The following is a 19341-nucleotide window of genomic DNA, read 5'->3' as shown; positions in this document are numbered from 1 at the left end:
AGAAATCTCAGTTGTTTGTAGACATGCTTATCTATGTTATGCTAACAGAGGATCTTGTGTCTGTGACTGAACAGCAAAGTTCCTATAGCTAGTAGAAGAATAACATGTCCAAGGATTGAAATCCAGCAGCCATCCACAGACACTGACAGGTATTACTACTGTATATTAGCTGGAGTTTGAAATCATGATAATTAGAAAATGTATAGCTGTATTTTACTTGTTTTGTGATCAGTGTTTCTAGATGAAAAAAGATGTACTAGGAGCTGAATTGTAGTGGACTATAATACTGCAGCAATTCTATTTTTATTTCTTCATTTTTTTGTTACAAAACAACCTAGCACTAAAATTGTGTTTGGCATGATCTCATACCCTTTTTTTTTAGGCATGCACACAGTAAAATAATTTAACTCGGGCTTTCAAATAAACTGGTTTCAGTTCTATTGGGAAAAAAATAACTTTGTGTTGTAAGCTGTTATGATTTGTTACTCTTGAAAATGTTCATATTTTCAGGGGCTTTATGCATAAGTTTAGATAATTTAATGTATTACTTTGTTGAAAATTCTCCTTTTTTATGAAGAAAATTAAATTAAAAATTATAAATTATTATTTTCTGCATTGAAAAAAGAGCTTTTGAAATTTACAGAATATGGATATGGAAAAATGCAGATAAATCAGTAGTTAAAACAAAATATAGTTGCACCTTTGGTTTGGTACAGTAGTTACTAGAATTTACAGTGCTACCTAAACACTGTAGGAATCTAATTCTAATTTTTGATGGTTTTGGTATATAAAATTAGATGGTGAATGCTCACAGAGCTTTGTGCATGGTGCCTTAAAGAGAGTTCAGACTGTTTCAGTGTGATAGGTATGCTTGGTTAAGAAGCAAACACTGCTGTACTCTTTCCTCAGTGTAGGGGAGAATTAGGCTCACAAGTCTTGTAGACTTTGACAGGGCAATAGGACACCTTCTGTGCATGTTTCCAATACCAAAGGTAAGAGGATGCTACTGTAGGCAATACTAAATGAATGAGGTCACTATTTGACATTTCACTAACTGCATTTTTATAACGAATTTCTTTTAGCAAGGATAAATGGCTTTAAAATATCATATGAATATTGAATAGTTTAACTTAGACTATTTCCAGTTAAAAATCAGTAAAACATATGAATTATAATAAGAAAAGAAGAAACCTTCATCTAGATAATTTGGGAGCATAAGTCCTTAAATATGTAATCTAAAAAGTTACTAACTTCTATTTTTAAATTCACTAAGGTCTTTTGAAAAGTGCCCCACTCGTGTCTGGGTTGTGGTACTAATGGATAGTTGTATACTGTGCCAGATTAAAAGCTTCCCTGCCCAAGCAAGTTATTGGAGTGTTATTTTCTCTGTGAAAGAGAGAGTTCATTTCTGAAGACCTGGATTATGTAGCATATGTGCTTACTGTTAAAAGTTAAAAAAAAAAAAAAGTGAGGAAAAGAACAGACAATAAAGCTGTCTGCGAATTGTACTTTCTATGTGTATGATCAAGAACCAAACAGTGAAGTTTATTGCTATGTTGATATAGCTCTCCATTTGCTGCTCTGGGTACAGGAAGGTTTGCATCATGTAGCCTGTAACCCAGGATAACAACTCAGTTTCAGCTCAGGATTCAACTTAGTTTTCAAATCCTTCAGTCTACAAAACAACAGTGATGCCAAAGCTTTATTAAAAGCAAAGGGTTCACTTCCAAAATCCATGTTCTCCTTCACTTCTGGGAACTCCTTGTTTTTCCACTTGAAGTAAATGCCAGCTGCAGATTGTGGCAAATGATTTATATTACCCATTGAATATGAATTTTTTCAGGCCTTTATCTGTTAATATACTGGTTAGATATAGTGACTCTGTGGTGCTCTGAAGAATACAAAACCTGCCCACCAAGCCATTAGTATTGATCCTAGTGGCAGAAAAGTTTCCCTGCCTTTTAATACAGGCAATGGGTCAGATCCTTAACATCCTAAGAAATACATTTGATACTACAGCTGAAATGAATGAGACCTTAGAAGTAACAAGTCAAAGAGGCTTAACTTCTTATGAAGTGTTTGTAAGAACCATGTATTGCTACTCACCTGCTCCTTTCTGTGTCCTAATTGCTGTTGGACAGAAAAATATAAAATGGAATTACATATCTCACCACATTACCCAGTCCTTGCTGCTGTGTGCTCCAGCAGTCCCACACTCACTGGCAGTAAAAGGGTTTTTCTAGCTTTTTGTGTGCAACATACCCAAAGAAGGTCTTTGTGGGCTCAATAGTTTTCTTAAATATGTTTGTAAACAGGGTAGGGGTGGGTTGTCTGGACCTCAGTCGTGTTCTATTTATAATTTTATTGAATTTAGGAATATTTTTTCTTGGAATTTATTCCCAATAGTCTAAGAATTTATTACCATGGTCATTTTTTAACCACCATGCAGATGGCTGAAACCTTTCTCACATTCTATAGTGCTGAAACCTCTCTTGAATAGTTACCCAAACTAAGCAACATTCTTATCAAAGCTAAGGTTTTGTTTTTTATCTATCCACAATGTAAAAGAAGCGAGACAGTGGATGTTTTTGCTGATGAAGCTTCCCATTCAGAAACAGATCTGATAGAAGAAGTGAGGTAATTCTGTTGTGGTTTTGTGCCAGGCTCATTGTACTTTTCCTCCAATCTTTAGTGCCTCAGCTTATAATTGCCATTATGTGTCTCACTGTGGTGTGTTTGCTTGTTAGGAGCTTATAGATGTAGATTCATGGTGAATGGTATTATTCTGAACCTGTCTGTGGTAATTCCTTCATATACTCTAGGAGTCCAATTAAGACCTCATGGAAGGCCTGAAGAAACATTAATTTTAACGAATATTTATCAACCTATTCAGCAAAGTTAGCCATCCTGGAGACAACTATACTCTGTCACAATACATTTTTTTTAAATAAAATGCTATTAATAAAATAAGACTCTTCATAGTGAGACTGTGGTATGTCTCTTTTTTGATGCTAATTAATATTTGGCTTCTTTTTACACTTAATCACCATCCAGTCACTCTTTGTATTAACTGGCTTCATTGTAAAATGCATGACTTCACTCAAGCAGAAGTCCTGAAGGGTACATGTTCCCCATTTGTATTCTATAGCTGTTCAGTTACTCAAGGAGAGGTGGGAGGAATATGAATTTAATAAGTAGCTCCTTCAGGGTGTGGATTTTACTTTTACAATTACCTTGATATTATGTATTTTAAGATATTGCCGGCAAATATTACTGCTTGCAAACAGCCCAATTACATTGTGAAGAAAAGGGGGGCTTGATTAATTTCTGAAAGTAATGGCATGGTTAATTGCCTCAGTAAAAGACTTGACTGCTTGGTCAAGCAATTCTCTTCTACCCAGTCTAGTTTTAACCGATTGAATCTCTAATGGTAATTTTTAAATGGCAAAGTTCATTAGGCTGTGGGTTAGAAGATTTTTTTTTATTACAAACCAAACTTTTGTCTAGTTGGTGGAACCTCTAAAAGTATTAATGATGCTGTACATTTTCATCTGACTACAGTCCAAGTATGCCTATGAATGCATCAGTATACTCTAGCCTATATTTTGACAGACATCCTAAGTCTGATGATAGTTAAGAGTGCTACATAGTAATTTGGAATGTGGACTGTCCTATAAACAGGAGTAGTACCTCTAAAGATAATACAGTCTTTAAAAATATAGTAATTTGAGTAAAAATGCTCAGATAAACTGCACAATTAAATGAGTCCTTAGCTTTAGTGAGACTCAATATTGTCAGCTGGTATTTTCTTCCGATGTTGATGTATTAATATGAAAAAGTGTGTGGTGTCCCTGCCCATGGCAGGGGGGTTGGAACTAGATGATCTTAAGGCCCTTTCCAGCTTTAGCTATTCTATGATTCTAAAATAACAATATTTTTACCCAGAAGTTCTCAGGATACAGACTATTGCATGGATAGTCATTACTGAGACATTGGAAACATTTCAGCCCATTTATCAAGAGTACAGAGCAAGCCAAATCATACACATATAAAAACTGTATGTTATCAAGAAGCGAACTCAGAAATTTTACCCAATAAAAATGTACATGACAAAAGTATTTGCTTCAAACCAGTATCATGCAGCATATTTTATAATTAATAGAAAAGCCAAAGGTCAACTGAGCTGCTTTTTGACTAACATTACAGGAATTGTGAAGCAGCAGATAGACAGCCATATCAAAGATCCAGATCAACAGAGCAACGTCCTATGCTAGAGCGGACCAACTCCCGCTCCCGATCCACAGAGCGTCCTGACTCAAACCTCATCAGGTCGATGCCTTCATTAATGACTGGAAGATCTGCCCCTCCTTCACCTGCCTTACCGAGGTGAAACAGACAAATCAATCAGACTAATCCCCTTTTGCCCCACCAGCTCACCATTTTATTTTCCCAGTAGCTAATTGGTATCACCTCATTCTTAGCTGATCACTAGTAGCAATAGATACTATTTCAGTGCCAACACACTATTTATATTCTACTCTGGATATAATGGTGTGGCTGCCATTGCGAACTGTTTGCTAACAGTATTTAACTACATTTGTTTGTGATTTCTCATTTGTCAGGAATCCTGGATGGTTTCCCACATAAAGCACCTCATAACTATCATACAATTCTCTTACAGAATGAGAAATTGTTTGTGTTCATCAGACATTGCTTATGGAACAACCATCACAACATCAAATGAAACTTTTTTTTTTTTAAGTTTCTTTAAATGGACTGTACTAACTTTATCTATCAACTACCATTTTAACCACCATTCTTTTCTGATTACATTTTACTGTGCCATAGTCTGTATTGTTCCTGTTTGAGTGCTATACTTTAGTGATTGATATTTTGAGGATTTCTATACTTTACTCTTAGCTTAAATAAACATAATATAGTAAAAAGATCAGTACATTTCAGTCTAGTTGATGTTCAGTAAAGCCTCTCCTTATTTTAGTACTGCAGAATGCATTATTTTGTTTTCTGAAAGTTAGAGTTAATAACATCAGATCCCCAGTGAGAGTCAACTGTGAATGTATTTTCTCAGTTTATTACTTTGTTTAGACAAATCCCTGTAATCTCATGCCACTCAACGGTAATTTAACCAAATACAAGCTGAGTAAAGATAGTTGAATTTAACTTGTGGATAATTTTATGTGTATGTGGATATTATATCCATGTGCACATGAATATACACACAATGCATTTTCTGGCTTGACTATGCAGACAAACATCTTATGAATGTTCAGCCATAGTCTGGCTTTCTTTTGTTCTTTTTCATCAGAGATTGCCCTCTTTAATCAGGTCTTTTTTTGAAAAAAGGTACTAATTTCACTATGGGACTTCAAGGGTCCAAAGTGATCTAAAGCCTACTTATGTTATCAGTTTTTGATGGTGTTTAAGGGTGAATTTATCTTTTAATGGCTATGGTTTGTTTTGTAATGTGTCTCATAGGTCACATCCTCGAACTGGGTCTGTGCAGACAAGCCCATCAAGTACTCCAGTAGTAGGGAGAAGGGGCAGGCAATTACCACAGCTCCCACCAAAGGGGACATTGGAGAGAAGTAAGTGTATGTTTTTCTCCTTAATGACATTGCAAGATTGTTCATGAAGGTTGATTACATTTTTTTTTTTGGGGGGGAGCATTACAGCTGAAAGTTTTTGAGTACTGAACTGGGATTTGATAGTAGTAATTTGTACTCTATTTTCTTCTGTCATGTTTGAATATCTACAGTAGTCTTGACTGAAATGAAACATTAGCAGTACAATAATAATTAGTAGTGCAATGCGCACAAGACAAGATGGACTGGTAGCATTGTCCTGTTCCTTTTGAACTCAATAGGTGTTCTGTCAGTGACTTAAACAGGGACAGGAAATCATCTTTTGTATGTTGTTTAGTGATAAAACTGGCTCTTTTGGGAGTTATGAGATAGCTGATAACTTGTGGGTTCACATGGAGTATGTTACCAATTACTAACATAAAACCTCTACATCTTGAAACAGGAAGAGCAAGAAGAGACATAATAATCTTTAAAATAGAAGAGATCAGCAAGATATTTCATTATGTGTGTTTTAGTGGTACTATAATTGTGCTTATCTTTAATGTCTTATAAAAGCACTAGTCAATGGAGACATTTTCCAAAATGCCTAGAAACAGAGGTATACAAATATATTTTTGATAGCATATACATTTTCACCCTTCCACTTCTGATAACTTCATGTGCTGTGCAAAATCAGTTTAAATGGCCATATACACTCATTTTTTTAAATCTTTAATATGTATATTGTATCTTTTATAAAACTGTTGTTTTTAACCCCTGTACTTTGGTTCCCTTTTTTGTTTGTTTGTTTGTTGTTCTGTTTTTGTTACTTTCCCTAGACAATGGAGACAAGGAAATAGAATCTTATGAAGGTCTGTACATAAAGCAGGGTTTGTTTTTCACCTGAAAGCCTTTTTGAGAGGCTATATAGGGAAAAATAAACCCAACTGCAATTGATGTTACTGGAGTGCACAGACGTAGTTGGAATTATTATCATAATTATTTAGTCTTTTTTTTTATATATATATATTCAGACCTGTGGCTTATAAATTGTACAGGATTCTACATGAAAAAAAAGACACTGTAAATAGGACTAAATATAATCATAATTGGAAAAGTAGCTAGACATATGCCCTTTTTTAAATACCAAGGATTTACACTGCAGCAAATGGGAGTATTTCAGTTAACCTACATATGTATGTACCTTTTCAGGATTAGCACTTTAGGCACACACTGTAATTTAAGCCTTTGTGGATATTTAATATGTTTAATGTTATCCATGCATTTAATCAGATCCCTTTTTTTTTTCTTGTGAATATATTATATTGTTATACAGTTGCTGAATTGCTAGGTATTTTTTCAAGTAATATAGGAGCAAGAATAAATTGAATCAAGACAGTCTTTCAAAAATTTAAAATACTTCTGCTTAAAATTAAATCCCCTTATTTTATACTATTAAAACCATTTAATTTGCCTAATAGCAAGTCTCAAGATATCAAGATATCAATTGCAGTCCTTGGTTATACCAGTGAGGGTCTGTATGTAGTATTACTTTATCCGTCTCTCTCATCAGACTTTTTGATTTAGTATTTACATGTTTAAAGTGTTCATTTCTATTTTGGAAGCAAAACTTCATGAAAAGAAATCTCTTTCACAGATTATCATCCTAGTATATTAATTTCTTTGTGGTCTTATGTGTTGTGAAATGCTTATATGAGATACAGTCTAGATATGCTAGGAAATAATCATGTTTAATCACATGATGTTTGCTGTCCTTGTTGTATATGCTTTCATGTTTTCCCACTCTTCCCTGTTCTTTGCTTAGCATTTCTATTTAGACTGTGAACTCTCTAGGGAAGCGATTGTGAAGTACTGCATATTTTTACCGTGTTTGATTACAGAAGGTAGCAGTCTTATTTACATCATAGGTTCTACAGAGAGAAATATAATAAATATAATAAAATAATTATTTTTTATAGGAGTGCTAGAATTGTTTGCTCTGATAAGTACTGCTGGAACTTGAGGATCTCTTTTTTCTTTTACTTAAAGTCTGAGTAATATTTTCCTGTACCTGTGTCTAAAGTAGTTTTGGAAGAGCTGGGTTATAAAAAGTTGCCAAATCCACAGATACTGATTTTTAGTGTACAATCAGAGCATCATCCGTGACTCGAGATGCAGTAACTAGACCATTTCAAGTTGAATTTTACACATATAATGGTGGTAAACACTTTAGAAAAAAAACTATAATCCTTAGATATTGCTTTCATACAGTTTTCTGTATAATTTTCTGTCATAAATTAAGAGATCATAGTCTATTAACAATATGATTCTGCTTTAAGGCTCTTTCTATACTTCATTAGGATTTTCTAATCCTTCTCTTTAAGGGGGATAAAAATTTTCTTTAGAAGTGTCGTGGTTTAAATGACTGCTACTGCTGAACCCATGACAAGAAGGAATAACATTTTAAAAGAATAGCAGATTACCTAACTTCTGTCAGTGACGGAACATAATTATGACTAATAACAGGTTTTTACTGTGGAGAATTGAATTTTACAAAAATATTTTTTTAAGCAGTTCAAGTACCAGAATCAAAATCATGTACTATATTAAAGGTGTTTATGTTGTTAATTTGCAAATAAAGCGGCAAATAAGCCTGAAATCTTTATAGACATATGAATAGATTTTTATGAGTTATGTCCTGATGATAATTAAAACAGTTGTTGGTTGGTGATGATTGGAACAGTTGTCTGTTGTTGGGAAGGATATATATCCATACCAGAAGATGTCATTTTCAGAGTAGTCCTTTCTGTATTTACAGAAACACATACTGGACTCAAATAACAGGGGATTTTATATTGTATAGACACATGCACATGTATGCGTGTTTTGCCTGTAATTATTGACATGTACATTTATTTTGAAATTAATGATTTTAGTGTGACCAGATTAAGTTAGAATCATACTGAAGAAAAGTGTTAGTAGAAAATACATTACACACAAAAAGGAATTGGTAGTACTGTTGGTTTTGTGGAACAGAAAAATTTCTGTTTGCCACTCCTGCAGTAGTCTCATTTAGTCTGAGTTCACTTGAATAATCTGTATTTTGACATTGCATGCCGTTTCTTAGAATGTAATAGAAATGCAAGTAAAAATAATGGAATAATTTGCAGTTGTGAAGATTTTTTTTTTGTTATAGTACAGTTCTTGGTGTAACATGAAATATGGTGTCCTTAAGGTGATATGACTAGAACTGGAAGGGGAGGAATCTACAGGAGAAGAAAGCTCTGAATAACTGCTTTCCAGATTAGGGTCAGAATTAAAAGATAAAAAGAGCTGAGATTTTGCTTGTATATTTTTAAATTATGCTAGAGATAGAGAGACCTTGTTTCTAATGAACATTTGTAGAAAAACAACTTGGTTTTAGCAGTGAAATGGTTATGTACTCTTAAGTGTTCTGCATTATTAGTGCTATAGATGATAAGTAAGTACTAGAATATTTATAGTTCTTATGGGTTAACAAGATTTTTTTCATTTATATGAGAATATATTCCTTTCTTCTTACTTGCTTTGGTGGACTGACTGCTTGCTACTAATTAAAATGGAACACCGTAACGTGCTCTTGAATGTATTCAGTATTAGCCTTTTAGGTTTGTTGTTAATGGCTAATCAAGCAGAGAATTTTTCCTGATACAGATTTTTTCCTCTTAAAAATAAACATGGACCTTCTTCATCCATACAAAAACCAAACCAAACCCCAAAACCAAAACCAAACCCCAATCATCTACCCAATCATAGAAGCTAGAAAATTATGTCAGGCCAAAGAAATTTAATGAAAACGTTAAAGATAAAAATGAAGCTCTCAGAAATTTAGCAAGTAGTAGAGTTCAGTGAGGATCTGCCCTTCTGTGTATGCTCTATGATACAGGCTTTAAATACATGATCTCGTAATAATCTGGTGTCTTGGGAAAGGTTTTTCAGATGCTGTTAAAGCTGACATTAATACTGATTAACTGTCCCCTCTTAACATCAGTGGTGGGTGATCTAATTCCAGAATAAAATTATCTGTGAATGGAATTAACAGAGATAGTTGATTAGGTTTAATCAGAGATGACTATCAGCCATAACTCCAGTATTTATATCTCTCAGATATAATTTTAAAACTCTAAAAAGAAAATATCTATACTGTCAATTGTATTGTTATTGGTACTCATGCATTATAGAGTGCAAAGTACTGAGACACTGATGGTTAGGAAAACACAGATACTGTTGACAGGCAGAAAGACAGGCTGCTTATTCTAAGGGGCTATGTCTTATTCAGAACATAATTTGTCTGTTAAATGAGACTTAATGCTGCAATATAAGAAGGAATTTTATTGTGTGTTTTCCAGTGCCTTATCAGAGTTTGAAGGGAGACAGACTACTACAATGCAATTACAGAGAACCTGTGATAATTCTATTGTACACTATCAGCTGTGTTTTCATATGTTTAAAAAATACATGGCATATAAGTTAGGTTTTGGTTTTTGGGGTTTTTCTGTAAGACATGATTGATAACATGTATATGATAAAGGACAGGAACTTGGACTACCTTCAGCTTGGCTACAAACTTGATGACTTTATCATCAATTATTGAACACAGAAATTTAAAAAATGAAGGTACATGTCTTTTCACCCACCCCATTTTTGTGTGAATATTTCCGTGGTACCTGTGTACTTGCTTGCATGGGTAACTTGCGTTATGTGTTCCTGACAGGAAAGAGTATCATAGCATCAGTAACAAGGCTGCCTTAAGATAATTCATGAATCTGCCTTGGGTTTTTGATTTCAACTACGAATTTGCAAAATATACCTTGGAGTTTTACTTATGGAGGCTTTATTCACTCTCCTGAGAGGTGGCAGGTCCCTCAGCCCCAAAGAATATTGAAATATTTTAGTTGTATTGGTGCAATCTCCATAAAAAATCTTGAACAAATGTTATCCGTAACTCAGGGCTTAGGGTGTTTACTTGAAAGGTTCTGAACTTTCAAGGGAAATAAGGGTTCATAATTTTTTTCTTAGAATGGTAAAATGAGGAATTAAACACCTTGTTCTCTATGTCAGTCGAAGGTCTTACAGTCTAGGTCTGAGACTACAAAAAGCATAAAGAAAAATAAGTAGAGCCATACAGCTGTGCTCAAAAGAGTAGTTGTTTATGTTTCAGGATACCAACATGATGAAATCATTTTAGTTCAGTTCTAGTGGAATCATGTTTTTCAGTTCTTTGGCACTCTTTCTGTGCATTCTTTTCAATGCAAGAAGTTTGACATATTGACGATGTCCCTGAGAAATACTATAATTGGAATTTTCGATATCATTCTTTCAGTTGGAATTTAAATGTCATGATTTTATCACAGAATTATAGAGCAGAAACTTATGTAGAGATTAGTTTCCATGGCTTTGATTATAGCTTTGATTATAGTCTAAATCTCTCCTTATCAACAGTAACCTGTTAGAACAATCTAGTTATTATTACAATTTAGCTAAACCTGAAGTCAGATAATTCAGTGACCTATTTAGTTGCACATAAATCTATACAAGTAATGAGAGAACTGGATAAAATTCTGGGAACACGGAGCATAAAAAAATCAGTAAGCAATCACAGTCTGAATCTTGAAAAACTGTATGTTGTATCACCTCAAAACAGTGGTTAATGAATAACTGACATTAAAGTTAAACCAGGCATATGATACACCAGTTATTCAGCTCAACACTCTTCTATATAATTATTGTTGTTAGTCTAGCATTAGATGAAATTTGTCAAAAAGAAAGTTATGGTTCTTTATTAATGCCATATATAAAGATATTTGTGTTGCTTATCATTAATCATATTGTCACCATTGTTTCCAACTATTTTGGTGTTCTCTAATATTTATGTATGCTCTAGGCAATTGTAGTTAGTGACGGAAAAATACATGTCTTTTTGAATCCTAACTACTCTGAAATTCAGATAAAAATCATATTATCCAGCAAATTGGGTATTTTTTTTCCAAGCTGGAAAAAACATTTGCATTGTTTCTTCTGCTCTTATTAAGGTACTGAGTTTGCCCACTTCTTTGCGATTTAGAGATGATTTTAAATATGGTCTACAAGAATACAGAAAAACTTAAGTAAAACCAAGCAGAAGATGCTTTTAAACCAATTATCTACTAATATATGTCTACTTTCTCTGTCTTGGTACTTACTGACTGCTTTCCGGTGCTTCAATAATTTAATAATAGTCAACAGGTGCTATTAAGAGCTGCATATGACCATCATTACTTGCTAGAAGGATCTTATTGGGATAAACCAGAGATATTAATGAAAAATAGCACAAGGATTTATTTAATCTTTGATTCACTCAAAAAATAGTCTATGCTACAGACTGATAGTTTGTGTGCTATTGTGAATGTCTTTTGTTTAATGTTTATCTTTTATCTGAACAACTTGTAACAAAGCATGCATGTTTTTGTCTTGCTTTTTTTTCCCTCTCATACCTTGCTTAAACAAACGCAGCAGGAGATGGAGAAAACAAGCTTACTGGAGTTCAGGAATCGGAGGTTGAGGCAGGTCTGTCTGACCACAAGTGCCTGTCTCCTTCAGAAACATCTCCCTCTGAGCATGTAGGGAAGCTTTACCAGCCAGCCTAGATTAGAAGTCAAATTCCAGACAACAATTATTTTATGCGAGAACAAGAAAAATTCAATATAACATAGTTTATTTACCAGTTTGTGAATGCTTAAAATAGTTCCACCTGCAAAAAAGTTGCTATTTCACATTTTTTTTAATCCCTTTTTATGAAAGTACTCTCTCACTATGATCAAGTTATAGCCTTAGCAGATCTGGGTGGACACCCTTTAGATGTGTTACCCTCTACTTTACATTGATGGTTTTTACAAGCAGGAAAGTAAAGTATTGTATCATGACACTTTTTTTTTCCCCCTACTTTGTGAAGGCAAACTGATGATGCTGAACAAAAATAGTAGGAAACTGCATTATATAGACATATTTTGAGTATTTTGTATAATGTCCCTCATCCTGCTTGAAAGACAGTTCAGTTGGTAGAAAAAGAAAGTTATGAGAAATAATAGATGATGATAACATCAAACAGATGCAAATCTTTTTCTCAACTGAAATACTATCTGATTAAAATATACAACTTTACCTTCTAATTTCAGAAAACACACACCATATAGGTTCAAAGACATTCAAAGATCTAAAGATTTTTTCAGCCATCTGTTTTCTGCTCTTAAGTTTCTTTCTCAAAGGAAGAATCATAAAAGCAGAAATGTGCATTTACATGCACAGTTAATAGGTTACATTCTGTTATCCCTGTTAAAAATTGTCTGTGGTAATACATAACAGTGGTAGATGTGGAAGAGCAGTACAGATAAGCTTTTCTGGTTATAAATATTTAGGGCTAAACCGATGCTGAGCTTAGCTGCCTAAAAGTAGGCAGTGTGATATGTACCTCATCCTCAAGGTGCATGGGATGAAGCTCACAGAAAGATAATGCACTGAGGGTATTATTGCAGTCATGTGGAGAGAATTAAGTGCTCCAGAAAGGTGACTCAAAAAAATTACAAGCTGAGCGAGAAGCATACTTATTAGTAGCTGGTAAGGAAAATTACTACCTAAATATAAGTATGCCAAAAATGCCATCCCCCCTTAAAAGTGTGCCTGAATTAGTTTCTTTGAAATACTTCTTTGGACCCTATTGCTATTGTTATATAAGAGGAGAAAATATGATTCAATATATTCTTCTTAAAACAAAGTAAAGAATAATTGCTGTGATAGGCCCCAATATTTGTTCCGAAATATGGATGCTGGAGTAATTTCAAGATTTTGGAGCTGGAAAGTAGGATTAGTATTTTTTTTTTTAATTGTAGTTTTTACTTAATCATCCAAAGTGTCCTACAAGAACTTTTCTTTCCCATTTTTCATTATAGTACAGTTTATTTTTTTTTTTTTGCTTTTGTTACGTTTCTGTATTGTGTACTGTTCACTCTCTGTGTTTTGTGATAACCCAAGCATAGTGCATGGAATTGTGCTAACATAGTTTGCAAAATATTTGTGTGTGCTATAGTTACGTTTTTCATTGTAGTAGCTGTTCCAATTGTTAATCATAATTGTCTGTTTTTAATGTTATAAAGATTGTGAGGAAAAACATCAAAATCCACCTGTTAATGGGCGAAAAGGCAAGTTGATTATGATATTGCTAGTGAATTGTAGGTGCTTGAGATTTTGCTTATGTTTTGCTGCATGTGTGTGTTTTGCTTAGTTCCACTAGCTCAAAATTAGTGAGTTCATGTATGTTCAATTTTACTGTGTTGTTTTACATCTTGCACTTAAAATAATTATTTTCAACTGTGGTTTTAAAATCTTTTTTTCAAATCCAAGGCTCCATTTTTTTATTTTTTTACAGCTAAGTGTATAACTGAAGATGCAGTTTACACTAACTATATGTTCTACAAGTTTGGCACATTTCTGCTAGTCACGGGAGAGATGGACCATTTAATTAGCATATACTGGGAGAGAAAGGCTTATGTTATTAGCAATCATCTCTATTGTCTATTTCTCATTATGTTCGATGGTCATTTCTATTTCAAATGCTCTAGGAATAAGCTTAATTCAAATCACTGAAATGTTAACATGGAGATTAAAATTTATTATCTAAAAATTGAACAGTAGAAGTGCAATGAACAACCACAGCTTACTTTAAAGTTTTATTCCAGTTCTTGCTTCTAAATTGCTTTGATAACTTTGAAGAAATATATCATTATTTTTCCATGTACTTCTAGAGACATATTACATATAGACTTTGTCTCATCGGTGTCATGTGCCAGTGAATACAATATCAGCTAAGGTAGTGCCTTGACTTTTTTAAAATCTGGATATTCACTCTTAAACTTAACCTCTACCACATGTGGAGAGTAGCCCCATTTACACTATTGTGGGCTATTCCTTGCTTTCTGTTCCTTAGAAAAACTTAGCAGAGAGAATACAGGTATCAGGAGAGTAGGGATTCAGTTTTGCCTCTGCTAGCTCACTGTGTTGTAGGGAAAACCACACTGTTTTTGATATGCTGCTAATTACCCTGCATAGGCATGGAGTGCCTTTGCAGAGAGGGTGCTGTGTCAGCAGCAATGCACAGGGAGGGTCGTTTCCCTTACTCTAGTGGCAGTGCCAGCATAGTCCTGAGTGAATTCAGAAGCTGAAATTCTGCCTGCTGTAACTGTAATGCTTGCTAATTACCAGACAGTTCAGTGCCTTATGCTTTTAAGATCCAAATTCCAATCCTGGTAAATCTGGATGCTTTTGCCACTGACTTGGTGAAGTTGACAAACCAATAATCAAGTCAGGCTAAAGCTGATTTTGTTTGGTTTATCTTTCACTTCTTTCCTTTGCACAATAAACAAAATACTACTAACCCGTATTTAAGGTAGCTTTTCATATATTTATTCATTTCTCTGAAGTGTCCATTTTCTATTTTAGAAGTTTCTTCTGCAGAGCTCCTTTACTCCAAAAGACTGGTGTGTATCTAGCATTCAATTTCAAATATTTATTACCAAAATTACTACCCCTTTAATTTTTTTCTCAGGTCTTTTGCATTTCTCTTTCATATATTTTGTATGACAGCTTTTGATCATTTGAGTTTGTGAGAAAAGGCTCCAGGTAATTTTGGCCTTCACTGTATTAATTTAGGGTGCACAAAAGATGATATAGTTGCCAAAGCAAAATGTTAAGCCTTTCAGATTATCAGTTCCCTCACTCGTTGGAATATTTTACATAATTATACCACAGCGTTGTCTGTATTATGGGAAGTAGGAATGCCTTCCAGTTCTCATGTCCCAGGTTGAGAAGTGACTGGAGCCTGTTTATATTTTGAGTCTGTACCAAGACAAGGCCCAAATCACCAAGTCATCCCTTTCTATGCACTCAGGTTTCTGCACGCATGGAAGCCATGCTGGTTGCCTGGAGGACTAGAGTTAAAAGTATGCCGCATTCCAGACTTGTTGTACAGTTTAGACACAATCTAAAGTATTTAGCTCACTGGAGCACAAACTATACAGAATAAAGGGACCCCAGCTGAAGGAGTGATGACATGCTTAACTGACTTGCAGAGACAGTGTGTATAGATATGGGTTTTTTGAAAAACAAGCATGTGGCTGTCATGCCAGAGGGAACTCATACTGCTGGCCGACCTGAACATCTTCTTCCACCTAAGTGCATTTGGGATTCTTGGAAATGGGGCTTACACTTTGCCTGAACATGTGACTGGCATGAGTCTCTTGTGTGCTCTGTTTTCCCCTGGCCCGCTAACTGTAGACTTTGCTAAGAGACTAGGAATGGCAGCTTCTGAATTTTGCCTGGAAAATTATGCTGAATGAATTTTGTGTGTGCTGTGACAATACTTAACACATTCATATGTATTATGAGTACTTAGACTAAGGAAATTTTATTTAAATTCTAGTTCAAGGAAAGTAAGGCTTAAGGAAGGCATAGACCTTTTGAGTTTTAGGCAAGCACATAGCTACAATCTGCACACTGGAAAAAAGGTGAAATAAGAAAAAAAAAAAAGAATCCAAAAACCAAAACCAAAACCCAACACAACACCACAAGCCACTAGAAGTAAAGAATTCTTCAGACTGAAGAGCCTACATTCTGCTGAAATTCCTTATTATGTAGGTGACTATTTTACAAATTTAACTCTAAAACTACCAGGGAAATATGACAGATTAGAAAGAGTCTAACTACTCACTCGCCCATAGATAGGTTCAAGTTTGACTTTTTTATACAAAATGTAAGGTGGCATCTTTCAAAACTACATCATAATATAGAGTTTCTAAGATTGGTACATGACAATGTGATTTCATTTTGCCTGCTAGTCAAACATAGTTTGTCTGGTTATTAAGCTAACATTTTATAACTATATAAGTAATGATGAAAAAGAGCAAAGATGTTTTGCTGTAGACAGCATTTACATGTAAAGCTGCATGTAAAATTTGCATGTAAAATTGAACAATAGGAAAACCTGTATGTTATTACTTAGTAATGTTTGATATTCTAAAAAACCTAGAGCTTTCTAAAGAAACAGATATATGTTTTTCATCTTTCTGTAACCCATTTATTGTGTTTCTCTATTGGTTGGTATTAGTGCTTAAAACTACTAAATTATTTTCAGAACCATTTTTTGAATGAAATAACATTTTGAAATCATGCCATAAACTTCAGTCTTAAGTGCACTTAGAACACCTTTGATTGCTTGCAGAGGTGTTTTTTTTTGGGGTGGATGTGTGTGAGAGAGAGATGCACAGTCATATAATAATAAATTATCTTTCTATAGAGGAAATGTAAGATGCTAGATTATAAGATTGCAGGTTTTCAGTAAATGAAAATAAGCTGGAAAAAGACCCCAAACCTGTAACAAGATAAATCTTACATTTTGCATTCTTCAAAATGGATTTGTAGACTCTTCACATTTACTTGTGTGCAGAGCACTCTCTGACACATGAAGAATGGGAATGCAAACAAGCAGACTAGGGGAGAGAGGTGCAGATCAGACCCTTGCAGTTTGCTCCACATTTACGTTCAGCATTACTTGCAATTTGCATTATTTATATTAATTGCTCATTAGACTCTGGTGATATTTTGACTTTTTTTGTGTGTTTATCTGTCATAGCAGTATGAGGATAGCTGTACTAGGTCTGAGTAAAAATCTGTCTAGTCCAATGTCTGGTCCTTAGCAGGCCAGGTGTGGATGCTGGGGGAAAGCAATAGGGGCAGAATGAGTGTATAGTAGTGCTTACTCAAGATACTGGATCCCCAGTCTCCTATGATTTGTGCCTCTGGAATCTATGGAAACATGAGTGGTATCTTTACATGATGTCTTAAATTCTCTCATAGGCTCTCTGCACCCTCTCTCCTGTCTTAAACCCATTCTGCCAACAAAAACCTGCAATGTTTGTTCAAATGGGTGACTCAGTAGAGCAATTCTTCTGAGATATTCAAAATACTCCTACTGATGAGAGGCCAGCAGTTATATTGCATTCATTTAACATGTTTCAGGCATACAACCAGAAGAGGGAGCAAAACTGCCATATTTAGAAAGCATTTAAGAAGCTACGAAACAAACAAACAAATCCTTCCCTGCCAAAGACAGTCCTGGAAAAAAAGCCTTGGTACTGGCTTAAAAAGAGTATCTTTAGTTTGTGATCTTTAAATATACTTTACTAAATATCTATACACTCATATTTAATGTACCATTAACTGTTTCTTAGTTCTGACTGATCTGATGCATTTAAGTTTTCTTCATGTTTTACAACTCTATTGTATTTGTAAAAGCAGCAACATTATACTTTGATTTTTAGCTAAAGGAAGGGTATGATTTTAGTAAGTGCAACAAGTACTCTCTGTGACCTCTACAATTCTTCTGTAAAATCAGAAATAGATTCAAATCAGTTGAATAGATTCAAATCAAGCAAAAAATTCAAATCAATGTAATACCCATATAGAGGGATCCACTCGTAAAACCTTTTTAAAAATAAGGTTAAACCAGAATTGATGGGATTTGCAGCTAGGGAATATGATGAGAAGAGGCTGCTACTGGACTAGGCCTGTTAAGAGATTTACAGCTACAAATAATTAATGAAGAAAACATTTCTGTGCTAAAGGAGTAACCTACAGTGCATTTTTTTTAAAATCTAGTAATGATAATAATAAATGTGGATATGTGGCAATATTTTTATTGCCTACCAAATGACTTCCATTAAAGTTCTTTTAATATATTCCCAGGGCAACCCCATGGGATGGAGCCTAGGGTTTTTTTTTTTCAGAATGTGTAATTATGTAAGGAATATGGAATCAACACAATAAATAATTAAGATATGTCAGAATTTTAATTGGAATGCTGTATTACTTAAAACCACAATGTAAGTGATGCTTACGTAGTCATTTATGAACAACAGTTTATTTCTTTTAAAATGTTACAAACATATCCCAGCATTCATTTGTTGATTTGGCACAAATTTGCGGAGTATTTTCTTGTAAAAGTTGTTTGTGTGTGCATTTGTGCATGTGTGCATGTGTGTGTGTGTGTGTGAAATTGTGCGTGCATGTATGTGCATATGTGTTCATAAAACACAAAAGGGAGACATGCTGTCCCTACCTTTATGCTGTCCAAACTTTACCAACATTTAGGACAATACAAAACTCAAATTCATTTCACGCTTTGGAGGAAATAATTGGGTCTTTCACAAATGCTTTGAGCTCTAACATGTAGAATCATTCTGTAAAATATTCTACCAGTATACAGTGATCAAAATGTAAATGAACTATTACTGCGACAAAAGAGGAAGCTAAAAAGTTTTGTCCTCAGATTTGCTGTGCCATACCACCTGGAGAGACAGGAGGTCTTGCTCTAAATCTCTATCCGAAAAAGATTATGTGTGCTGTTATTTGTCTTCAGATATTGGGCAAGTTTAGCTCCTGTTACAGCAGGGTAAGGTGTCATCAGCACTGCTTTCCTGAGGCGTATGAAGGTTTCTCTGATGTAGGAGCAGCCTGGCATAAAGCCTTAACTGATGACTTAGTGTCACTTGAAGCTGGCCTTGATGCCATTAGCAGCATGCTGGTGGTGCAAAGTGAGACTGGATTCATTCTAGGTATAATGTAGTATGTCTCAGACAATTAATGTATCATGACTTGCAGCCATTTGCTTTCCCATAATAGAGATTTGACACAG

At 34.5% G+C, this 19341-nt stretch overlaps 1 protein-coding gene across 21 annotated transcripts in view; it reads left to right on the top strand.

Moving 5' to 3' along the window:
- The window catches only part of RIMS2 (regulating synaptic membrane exocytosis 2), a 443898-nt gene that overhangs the window by 315617 nt on the left and 108940 nt on the right, over positions 1-19341 (top strand). For 14 of the 21 annotated variants that reach the window (XM_034065853.1, XM_034066047.1, XM_034065843.1 and 11 more), the window contains 2 exons: positions 4207-4386; positions 5497-5606. In XM_034065853.1, coding sequence (XP_033921744.1) covers positions 4207-4386; positions 5497-5606 — 290 coding nt within the window. Of the gene's footprint in view, positions 1-4206; positions 4387-5496; positions 5607-6421; positions 6455-19341 lie in introns of all 21 variants that reach the window. The other 7 variants (XM_034065917.1, XM_034066330.1, XM_034065763.1 and 4 more) reach the window with 3 other exon arrangements.

Source organism: Melopsittacus undulatus, chromosome 1 (genome assembly GCF_012275295.1).
Source record: "Melopsittacus undulatus isolate bMelUnd1 chromosome 1, bMelUnd1.mat.Z, whole genome shotgun sequence".
In the NCBI taxonomy this organism is placed as follows: Eukaryota; Metazoa; Chordata; class Aves; order Psittaciformes; family Psittaculidae; genus Melopsittacus; species Melopsittacus undulatus.
Note: the sequence above shows the minus strand (reverse complement) of the source record. Positions and strands in the feature narration are given on the sequence as shown.